This window comes from Lissotriton helveticus, chromosome 3_1, assembly GCF_964261635.1.
Source record: "Lissotriton helveticus chromosome 3_1, aLisHel1.1, whole genome shotgun sequence".
Taxonomy (NCBI): Eukaryota; Metazoa; Chordata; class Amphibia; order Caudata; family Salamandridae; genus Lissotriton; species Lissotriton helveticus.
In genome coordinates this window covers 1,861,835,954-1,861,848,473 of record NC_136061.1, presented here as the reverse complement: position 1 = coordinate 1,861,848,473, position 12,520 = coordinate 1,861,835,954, and the positions used below count along the sequence as shown (strand labels likewise).

The window sequence follows — 12,520 nt, the reverse complement described above, 5'->3', positions numbered from 1 at the left end:
GCTGCCCTTTTGACCAGATTGTGAATACTTGTCCGTAGTTCATTGGATGGGTCCTGTTCCAACCTGCGATAATTCCTTTTATCGCCAAGGAGTCTCCGACATTCGGTGTCATAATCCGTCTTGTCCTGTAGGACAATGCCTCCCCCTTTGTCTGCAGGTTTGATGACCAGTGTGGGGATGTTTTGTAGGCGTTGTATTGTTTGTCTGTCATTCCAAAACAAGTTGTTGAAATGGTTAGTGGGGCTCAAATGCTCAATGTCATGATACACAGCTTGCTCAAACGTTGTGATTTCAGGGGGGATAGTGGATGGAGGGGGTACAAATGTGGATTTGGGCCGGAGGCCGGTGATGTTTGGGTTTTCATGGGGTTTTTCATTCTCTGGGTTTGGTTTTTCGAAGAAAGACTTCATTTTGAGCTTTCGGAAGAACTGTGCCAGTTCAACATGTAGTTGAAATTTGTCGAGTCTGGTTGTCGGCACAAAAGACAGTCCCTTCTCTAGGACTGATTTTTCTGTTTGTGATAATGGGGTGCTGGATAGGTTGAATACCAGCGAAGGTTGGTTGGTGTGGTTTAGGTTTTGCTCGATCCTGGGGTTGCTTCCTTCGCCTTCTGGCGTGTGTTCGCGCTCACTGGGTTCTCCTCGCCGGCCCAATGGACCTGTGGTTGTTGTTGGAATGGTCTTCGTCGTCCCCGAGCTCTTCGGCCCTGTCCTAAAAAAGGAATGTGTGGACCTTGATTACCCGGAAAGAGGGGCATGGGTCCTGGTGGGTACATGGGTGGGAAGCCATAGTAAGGATTTGGCATTTGACCAAGGTTTGGTGGAAAGCCATAGAAATTGCTTTGTTGCCCTCCTGGCCAGTTGTTTGGCCACTGTTGCCCTCTTCGCCCTCTTCCTCGTCCTCCTCTCTTTTGTGAGCCATTGCTGGAATTGCTTGAGACAGAGCTGTCGTCCCCTGAGGAGTTTGACATCTTGGTATTATTAGTTTGGGGTGTGTAATCCTCTTCTGAGTATGGATAAACTTTGGCATAGTTGAATTTTTTCAAGTCTTTGTCGAATTTTTTGATTTTGGCTTGGGTTAGGTATTCTTTGTACTCATTGATGTCTCTGTTTTGGTCATCCAATTTTTTCTTGAATGCTGTGATGGTGGCTTTGAAATGGCTCTCTGTGGTCTGGATTTCTATCATGATGGCATCAGATAGTCGTTTTGCGGTCTTGATGATCAATATCATCCAGTCCCTGGTGCAGTGCCAGGCTATCTGTGCCCAGTCCTTCCTGAAAGTTGGGTCGTCGAGGAAGATTCTGGGTGCGTTGGTAACCAGAAGGCCCCTAGGGGCGGTGTTTGTTCTGAGGTACTGAGCCAAGATGGTTCCATGTAGGATGGTCCTTATTCTGTTGCGTTTTCTCTCTGTGAGGGTCTCCCAATCGGTGGTCTGTGCGATGGTGTTAGCGATATTAAAATCTGCTTGGAGGGACGGGTCGGATAATATGTCCGTCACGTCGCTCTCAGAAAAGGTTAGGCCATGGTTTTCGGCCATGGTTGAGAATATACTCTCACAGCTGCGCGCTGCCAATATATGCGTGTATCAAGAAGGAGAGAGAGGACCAGAAAGCTAGTCCATATCCCCCGTTTTATATGTTGTAAATCAAAAGTAGACTAGCTTAATTATTCAAGAAAAACAAAAAATTGATTTAATTTATCAAGGACTCAAGTATGTTTCGTCACCGGTTAGTGGCACCTGGTAGGTGTGCTCATAAAGCCCTCACCCACCAACCTAGTTGGTGGCATGCTTCATCATCGGGCCCACCCAGTGACACCTAGCGTGTCCCGGGTGTGCTTCGACGCCTGATTACAGCGGAGCAGGTATGTCGCTGTGTGTGCGGTGAAGACTGTTATGAATAGTGGGTTTAAAACGGCTTGGCGGGGATCCCAGTGCCCAAGGGCAAATTACACTTTAATAGCTGGGTCACCGTCAGCGGTTAAAAATAAGGCTGTTGGATGTTAGAGGCGAGTTACGACCTCCCACATCCTGGGATGTGTCAACATGTTTCAGCCAGTGCCTTATGACTAAGCTGGCTTTCTTCAGGACGGATAAAAGGGTGTGTGCAGTTAAAACTAGTGGGTGTATATTCAGACTATGTGTATACACGCCCTAAAGTGTTTTTCTATGTGTGAGTGGGGGATTCCCATCTCAGAAAACACCTGTACATAGAACATATAGGACAAGGACAAAACATACATGGAGAAAGTTAGAGCCACTTGACTGTATGGTTTATATACAGTTGGTTGCCGGCTTTATAGCGGTGAGGGTGCTGGCTATAAGCGGCTATGGTGTAATGGTATTGGTGGTACCATTAGGCAAGGCTCACAGATTGAACTGGACAACTTCAAGACTTGGCTCAACACCAGGGACCCATACTTGAAGTTCACTAGCACTGCTAGTAACGAAGCATTGCCCTTCCTGGACCTAGACATCAGGGCAAAAGATGGAACTCTAACCACAACGACTTACTATAAACCCACGGCTAGGAATTCCCTACTGCACTTCAATAGCTTCCACCCCCGTCCCCTGAAAGAAAACCTACCATTCGGACAGTTCCTGCGCATCCGGAGGAACTGCACCAATGTGAACGACTACAAAGCACAATCTGCCGAATTAGCCACCAAACTAGAAAACCGTGGATATCCAAAAACCATCGTCCGCAAAACCCAGAAAAGGGCGAGAAACCAAAACCGGGATGCCCTCTTGGAGACCCACGTGAAGGAGGACCAGGAGCAACCAATCACGTGCGTCACTACTTACAACACGGCATCAAATGAAGTGACCAAAATCATAAAAAAACATTGGAGGATCATTAATTCTGGACAAAGGAATTGGGAAACCCCAAGATTTGCTTACAAAAGGAACAAAAACCTCAAGGACCAGCTGGCGAGTACCAGACCCAGACCACCACCAAAACAACCAGCAAACACCATCCTGAATGCCTGGGGACTGCCCAAAGTCATCGGACACTACCCCTGCAATGATTGTAGTGTGTGCCACCTGACCACACACACCAAAACACTGAACCTGGAGCCTAACAAAGTATGGACGCAGCAAAATCACACCAACTGCAACTCACGCAATGTAGTATACCTTCTGACGTGCACATGTGGCCTCCGATATGTGGGGATGACCACCCGAAAGATCAAGACCAGAATCACTGAGCATCGTAGCACCATACGATGCAAGAAAAACGTAAGCAAACTGACAAACCATTTCATCACCCACTGTCATACACCCAATGACTTTAATTGGACAATAATTGAGCAAATCCCTGAAAGTGTTGTTGAAAATGACAAGAAACTCCTAGGTAAAGAACAAAGATGGATATATCGTCTTTCGACATCCACCAATGGGCTCAACGATGCAATTCCGTGGAACTCTTTGTCTTACACATAATAAGCACGTGACCCTTCAACTGTGCCACCCATCCACAGACCAGCGTCTGGTTATAATGAGGCATGTCCAATTTCCCCCATAAATCCCAACAATCCCAACTCATTGTCTCTATGTATCCTCTACCTGTCGTTATACCATCTATACTAGATGGCTTTCAGATGACCACCTACACCAGATGGCCTTTAATTGCGCTACCTCGCAAAGTCATGCTCGCGCATGCGCGAGTGAGTAGCGCTGACACTACCACAGACGCGCATGCGCAGAACCAGCACTCCCGTGCGCATGCGCGGTAAAGGCGCACTACAACGCGCATGCGCGGAACCACACCACTATGATGACTAGCGCTCGCGAGCGCGCTGACTCGATAGTTCGAGTCTTTCTACCCTCTCTCCAACATGCAGGTGCAAACAATCTAGCAATCAACTAGAAGTATAAAAAGCTCACCTTCAGGGCCATTCCTTACCGGTTCAGCGAAGGAGGCAGTACAGGTCTACGGCAGGCTCTGACCAAGAATTCTGTGAGTACATTGACCGATCAACATCTCTGGTAAGCGTTTTCTCTCCCACAGGTCTCTCTCTCTCTCTCCAAACTTTGTGGCAAAACCAATGTCTTTATTCCACAGGGTCAACCTTTGCCACTTCTCAAACCTTGAAGTAGCACTTTTGAAAAACTAGCGTAAGAATGAACTCTTATGTTTCCTCATGTACCACTGTGCACTACTCATGTATAATTCGTGTTTTAGCCACCCCACCTCCGAAATCCAGTGCGAACCCCACTCTAATGGTACCACCAATACCATTACACCATAGCCGCTTATAGCCAGCACCCTCACCGCTATAAAGCCGGCAACCAACTGTATATAAACCATACAGTCAAGTGACTCTAACTTTCTCCATGTATGTTTTGTCCTTGTCCTATATGTTCTATGTACAGGTGTTTTCTGAGATGGGAATCCCCCACTCACACATAGAAAAACACTTTAGGGCGTGTATACACATAGTCTGAATATACACCCACTAGTTTTAACTGCACACACCCTTTTATCCGTCCTGAAGAAAGCCAGCTTAGTCATAAGGCACTGGCTGAAACATGTTGACACATCCCAGGATGTGGGAGGTCGTAACTCGCCTCTAACATCCAACAGCCTTATTTTTAACCGCTGACGGTGACCCAGCTATTAAAGTGTAATTTGCCCTCGGGCACTGGGATCCCCGCCAAGCCGTTTTAAACCCACTATTCATAACAGTCTTCACCGCACACACAGCGACATACCTGCTCCGCTGTAATCAGGCGTCGAAGCACACCCGGGACACGCTAGGTGTCACTGGGTGGGCCCGATGATGAAGCATGCCACCAACTAGGTTGGTGGGTGAGGGCTTTATGAGCACACCTACCAGGTGCCACTAACCGGTGACGAAACATACTTGAGTCCTTGATAAATTAAATCAATTTTTTGTTTTTCTTGAATAATTAAGCTAGTCTACTTTTGATTTACAACATATAAAACGGGGGATATGGACTAGCTTTCTGGTCCTCTCTCTCCTTCTTGATACACGCATATATTGGCAGCGCGCAGCTGTGAGAGTATATTCTCAACCATGGCCGAAAACCATGGCCTAACCTTTTCTGAGAGCGACGTGACGGACATATTATCCGACCCGTCCCTCCAAGCAGATTTTAATATCGCTAACACCATCGCACAGACCACCGATTGGGAGACCCTCACAGAGAGAAAACGCAACAGAATAAGGACCATCCTACATGGAACCATCTTGGCTCAGTACCTCAGAACAAACACCGCCACTAGGGGCCTTCTGGTTACCAACGCACCCAGAATCTTCCTCGACGACCCAACTTTCAGGAAGGACTGGGCACAGATAGCCTGGCACTGCACCAGGGACTGGATGATATTGATCATCAAGACCGCAAAACGACTATCTGATGCCATCATGATAGAAATCCAGACCACAGAGAGCCATTTCAAAGCCACCATCACAGCATTCAAGAAAAAATTGGATGACCAAAACAGAGATATCAATGAGTACAAAGAATACCTAACCCAAGCCAAAATCAAAAAATTCGACAAAGACTTGAAAAAATTCAACTATGCCAAAGTTTATCCATACTCAGAAGAGGATTACACACCCCAAACTAATAATACCAAGATGTCAAACTCCTCAGGGGACGACAGCTCTGTCTCAAGCAATTCCAGCAATGGCTCACAAAAGAGAGGAGGACGAGGAAGAGGGCGAAGAGGGCAACAGTGGCCAAACAACTGGCCAGGAGGGCAACAAAGCAATTTCTATGGCTTTCCACCAAACCTTGGTCAAATGCCAAATCCTTACTATGGCTTCCCACCCATGTACCCACCAGGACCCATGCCCCTCTTTCCGGGTAATCAAGGTCCACACATTCCTTTTTTAGGACAGGGCCGAAGAGCTCGGGGACGACGAAGACCATTCCAACAACAACCACAGGTCCATTGGGCCGGCGAGGAGAACCCAGTGAGCGCGAACACACGCCAGAAGGCGAAGGAAGCAACCCCAGGAATGAGCAAAACCTAAACCACACCAACCAACCTTCGCTGGTATTCAACCTATCCAGCACCCCATTATCACAAACAGAAAAATCAGTCCTAGAGAAGGGACTGTCTTTTGTGCCGACAACCAGACTCGACAAATTTCAACTACATGTTGAACTGGCACAGTTCTTCCGAAAGCTCAAAATGAAGTCTTTCTTCGAAAAACCAAACCCAGAGAATGAACAACCCCATGAAAACCCAAACATCACCGGCCTCCGGCCCAAATCCACATTTGTACCCCCTCCATCCACTATCCCCCCTGAAATCACAACGTTTGAGCAAGCTGTGTATCATGACATTGAGCATTTGAGCCCCACTAACCATTTCAACAACTTGTCTTGGAATGACAGACAAACAATACAACGCCTACAAAACATCCCCACACTGGTCATCAAACCTGCAGACAAAGGGGGAGGCATTGTCCTACAGGACAAGACGGATTATGACACCGAATGTCGGAGACTCCTTGGCGATAAAAGGAATTATCGCAGGTTGGAACAGGACCCATCCAATGAACTACGGACAAGTATTCACAATCTGGTCAAAAGGGCAGCAGACGCGGAACATATTTCCAAACAGGAAGCCGAATACCTATGCCCTGAACACACGAAGACACCTTACTTTTACACAGTACCTAAAGTACACAAGGGTAAACTTCCACCCCCTGGTAGACCTATCGTGTCAGGCATAAACTCCCTCTTGGAACCACTGTCACGTTACTGTGACTTCTTCCTCAACCCCTTGGTGCAACGAACCCCAACATATATAAAGGACACCAAGCACCTGTTACAAGTCATTGACAAAATGGACTTCGACCCCGACACCCAACTCCTGGTGGGGCTAGACGTGGAGAGCCTATACACCAGCCTGCCCCAGGACGCCACCTTGAAAGTCCTCCATGATGTCTTAATGGCATCTCCCTGGCCCTACCACACTCCCAGGGACTTCATACTGGCATGCGCCACCCTGGCCCTCAAGCAAAACTTTTTCGAGTACGAAGGCGACTTCTACCTGCAAACAAATGGCACGTCCATGGGCAGCGTCTTTGCCCCCAGTGTGGCAGGATTATATGTTCACCATTTTGAGTGCTCCCACATTGCCACGACCAACAACCCATTCAACCACCACATCCTGAAATGGCACAGGTACATTGACGATATCCTGGTCATCTGGCAAGGCTCACAGATTGAACTGGACAACTTCATGACTTGGCTCAACACCAGTGACCCATACTTGAAGTTCACTAGCACTGCTAGTAACGAAGCATTGCCCTTCCTGGACCTAGACATCAGGGCAAAAGATGGAACTCTAACCACAACGACTTACTATAAACCCACGGCTAGGAATTCCCTACTGCACTTCAATAGCTTCCACCCCCGTCCCCTGAAAGAAAACCTACCATTCGGACAGTTTCTGCGCATCCGGAGGAACTGCACCAATGTGAACGACTACAAAGCACAATCTGCCGAATTAGCCACCAAACTAGAAAACCGTGGATATCCAAAAACCATCGTCCGCAAAACCCAGAAAAGGGCGAGAAACCAAAACCGGGATGCCCTCTTGGAGACCCACGTGAAGGAGGACCAGGAGCAACCAATCACGTGCGTCACTACTTACAACACGGCATCAAATGAAGTGACCAAAATCATAAAAAAACATTGGAGGATCATTAATTCTGGACAAAGGAATTGGGAAACCCCAAGATTTGCTTACAAAAGGAACAAAAACCTCAAGGACCAGCTGGTGAGTACCAGACCCAGACCACCACCAAAACAACCAGCAAACACCATCCTGAATGCCTGGGGACTGCCCAAAGTCATCGGACACTACCCCTGCAATGATTGTAGTGTGTGCCACCTGACCACACACACCAAAACACTGAACCTGGAGCCTAACAAAGTATGGACGCAGCAAAATCACACCAACTGCAACTCACGCAATGTAGTATACCTTCTGACGTGCACATGTGGCCTCCGATATGTGGGGATGACCACCCGAAAGATCAAGACCAGAATCACTGAGCATCGTAGCACCATACGATGCAAGAAAAACGTAAGCAAACTGACAAACCATTTCATCACCCACTGTCATACACCCAATGACTTTAATTGGACAATAATTGAGCAAATCCCTGAAAGTGTTGTTGAAAATGACAAGAAACTCCTAGGTAAAGAACAAAGATGGATATATCGTCTTTCGACATCCACCAATGGGCTCAACGATGCAATTCCGTGGAACTCTTTGTCTTACACATAATAAGCACGTGACCCTTCAACTGTGCCACCCATCCACAGACCAGCGTCTGGTTATAATGAGGCATGTCCAATTTCCCCCATAAATCCCAACAATCCCAACTCATTGTCTCTATGTATCCTCTACCTGTCGTTATACCATCTATACTAGATGGCTTTCAGATGACCACCTACACCAGATGGCCTTTAATTGCGCTACCTCGCAAAGTCATGCTCGCGCATGCGCGAGTGAGTAGCGCTGACACTACCACAGACGCGCATGCGCAGAACCAGCACTCCCGTGCGCATGCGCGGTAAAGGCGCACTACAACGCGCATGCGCGGAACCACACCACTATGATGACTAGCGCTCGCGAGCGCGCTGACTCGATAGTTCGAGTCTTTCTACCCTCTCTCCAACATGCAGGTGCAAACAATCTAGCAATCAACTAGAAGTATAAAAAGCTCACCTTCAGGGCCATTCCTTACCGGTTCAGCGAAGGAGGCAGTACAGGTCTACGGCAGGCTCTGACCAAGAATTCTGTGAGTACATTGACCGATCAACATCTCTGGTAAGCGTTTTCTCTCCCACAGGTCTCTCTCTCTCTCTCCAAACTTTGTGGCAAAACCAATGTCTTTATTCCACAGGGTCAACCTTTGCCACTTCTCAAACCTTGAAGTAGCACTTTTGAAAAACTAGCGTAAGAATGAACTCTTATGTTTCCTCATGTACCACTGTGCACTACTCATGTATAATTCGTGTTTTAGCCACCCCACCTCCGAAATCCAGTGCGAACCCCACTCTAATGGTACCACCAATACCATTACACCATAGCCGCTTATAGCCAGCACCCTCACCGCTATAAAGCCGGCAACCAACTGTATATAAACCATACAGTCAAGTGACTCTAACTTTCTCCATGTATGTTTTGTCCTTGTCCTATATGTTCTATGTACAGGTGTTTTCTGAGATGGGAATCCCCCACTCACACATAGAAAAACACTTTAGGGCGTGTATACACATAGTCTGAATATACACCCACTAGTTTTAACTGCACACACCCTTTTATCCGTCCTGAAGAAAGCCAGCTTAGTCATAAGGCACTGGCTGAAACATGTTGACACATCCCAGGATGTGGGAGGTCGTAACTCGCCTCTAACATCCAACAGCCTTATTTTTAACCGCTGACGGTGACCCAGCTATTAAAGTGTAATTTGCCCTCGGGCACTGGGATCCCCGCCAAGCCGTTTTAAACCCACTATTCATAACAGTCTTCACCGCACACACAGCGACATACCTGCTCCGCTGTAATCAGGCGTCGAAGCACACCCGGGACACGCTAGGTGTCACTGGGTGGGCCCGATGATGAAGCATGCCACCAACTAGGTTGGTGGGTGAGGGCTTTATGAGCACACCTACCAGGTGCCACTAACCGGTGACGAAACATACTTGAGTCCTTGATAAATTAAATAAATTTTTTGTTTTTCTTGAATAATTAAGCTGTTCTTGAGACACCCCTGCACCCTTGAAAATATTCCTAATTTGCGATTAGCAAATTGCTAATCACAAATTTCCCCTTCATTCCTACGGGCCTCCAGGCCCATAGAAATGAATGGGTAATTTGCGATTAGCAATTTGCTAATCGCAAATTAGGAATGTTAAGGAATCGCTAAACTGAAGCGATTTTTTACATACATACCGTTTTGCGAATTCTAAATTGCGATTCCTTAAAAATCGCTATTTAGAATTCGCAAAACGGAACTATGATACATATGGCCCCTGATGTGATCGCAGCATCCTAGCCCACTAGCAGTATGCCTACACCCTCCGAGCAGTACCTCAGCCCCTGGATGTAAGCCCCAGACTATCCAAGGCTTACTTTAAAGGGACAATTCTAAAAACAATGTATCTAAATGAGAGCAGGTGCATGTTTGAAATATTAACATTTCTGATATAATCCTCCATCCACTCTCTTGGCATCTTCCTCACCTAAGACGTGGGACATAGTGGAAGTAATCACAGACTCCTACTTACTCAACTCTGGTCGACTATTTCACCCCACCTCGTCCAAAGGTATAAGAAACCTATTAACAAAGTTAAATTGTATCTCTGAAAGCTTTACCTTGATCACTTGGCATTCACCCGTAACCAACTAGTTATTATCTCCGCCCTGTACCCTTCTAATTCAACACCATTGACAACTAGTGAGATTCTGCTTATTATTTTACCTCTAGATTTGATCTTCTCCACTCTGCATTTTCCATTCTCCTAGGCCTCAGACATTGTCACTACTTACCTCTGGCTCTTCTTTATTAGATTTTGTTTTCGTTTCATGAATACATTTTTGCTAAAACAAATGATACTGGATAGGGCCAGAAGATTTATGTAATTCTGTGGCTGCAGCTTCTATCACATAATTTTAGACTTGCTGGATTTGGCTTATAAATTGTAGATTAAAAAATATATATATTATTTTTAGCTCAAATGGACGAAAGTAATACTGCTAGAAAATGTACCGTATAATTTTCATTTTTTGCCCCATAATTTAGATATACTTTCTCATAATTTGGTCCCCCATACTGCTTAATCCTAGTAGCCCCAACACTAATATAGCTCTGCCTAGTGATTTGGGGGCTATCACTGTGGCAATGAAACCCATATTTGACAGAGAATTGTGAAATATTTTCCATATTTCTAGGTATCACGTGAGGAATTACTCTTAGACCACTGTAATGTATGCAATAAAAGCAGGCAAAATACTATATGGTCTGTTGAGCTGGACAAGGGCAGCATATTGCCTAGGCACTCTGTGCAGCCAGTATCCATTTCATGTTCCTAGCTCTACCTCAGTACTCCTTGCAAGAGAGGTGAGGTTCACTCACCCACACAGATTTTCATTAGGTTGCAAAATCGTTGCCCACAACTCCTCAGGAAATACCACCTTTCATTCCTGCACTGCGGGTGTTGGACTCAGGTTGTCTGAACCTGACTGAGCCAATCAACCCAATGAAAAGGAAGCTCCCATTTACCTCTGAAAAGGTCCCTGTTTAGAGCTATAAACTGTTGAATGGACGTATCCCTGTGCACTCTTTTCTGCCATAAACAAAATTGACTTGTATTTCTGAACTACTTTCCAAACGTCTTCAATAGGTTTATAATATTGAACCCAAATCGTGTTGAAATGTGTATTCACAGGTGTGTTACACGCGCCTAAGCCTTTATGTTGCTAAGAATTATTCTCATCATGCCATAGCTGCACTTACCGCTTGCTCTAAACGTGTCACGTTGACCTGGTATCCATCACTGTGGCAGATCTTTTTGTTTGCATCAATAAACCTGCAGGGTTGAAACCAAGGGTTTTTGTTGTCCACATCCGAAATGGTGATATTGATGGTGGCAGTCGCTGTGTGGCTGGGTGTGACGTTGGTCTCGCTGGTATCCTAGAATAAATGATGGGTATGAGGAGATAGGATCAGGATGCCTTGATTACCATGTGCTAATAGGATTCCTTCCTAGTATGTATGCAGTAAGGATAAGTATAAAGCCGTTTGTTTTCTGCCTTATAAGTTCAGTGGTGTTCAGCAGACATTTTGAATTTTCTCCAATACACCAATGGACCTCAGGATTGAGGTCAGGCCCTCTTGACAGAAGACAAACAATAGGCCTGACGCTCCCCATGAACTTCTATGCCCTGAAACCCTTCCTATTTCCCACAGAATGAAGTCATAACAAACAATGCTGTATTAAAATGCTATCAGTTCAACGGTGGACACAATTAATAAACTACCAACACCATCTTTTTTTAATGTCTGAGATAAAAATCAAATCTATGATCTACATCTATTTGAAGTCAAGAATAGGAAATCTATGCTAACCTATGTGTACTTTCCTAAATAATATTATGGCCTCGATATTTTGCCCACATTATTTCGATGAGTTAATATCAAAACCTCAATATTTTGTTAGAACAATGCAATAAAAATCATTTGTTCACTTAAGTTGAGATTTTGTCACATGACATCCAACTCCTACTGTGATCTGTTGGTGCGCACAATAATTCCATAGCCAATTTCCCACACACCTTCAGGAAATCTATACACGAAAGACGTACAACCGCCTCGAACTGCGCCCTAGCAGAACTGAAGCGAAATGAGTGTTCAACCTAAATATTGGCTATAAAATTCTATGTGACCATACTATAATGGTTAAAATATCATTACCACAAGAATATTTTGGTCCAAAATATCGATGGTAAGTATATTGTTT

General features: G+C 45.6%; 1 protein-coding gene across 4 annotated transcripts in view; it reads right to left on the bottom strand.

Moving 5' to 3' along the window:
* The window catches only part of CDHR5 (cadherin related family member 5), a 392,579-nt gene that overhangs the window by 130,718 nt on the left and 249,341 nt on the right, over nucleotides 1-12,520 (bottom strand). For all 4 annotated transcript variants that reach the window (XM_078682818.1, XM_078682819.1, XM_078682820.1 and 1 more), the window contains exon 7: nucleotides 11,518-11,694. In XM_078682818.1, coding sequence (XP_078538944.1) covers nucleotides 11,518-11,694 — 177 coding nt within the window. The remainder of the gene's footprint in view (nucleotides 1-11,517; nucleotides 11,695-12,520) is intronic.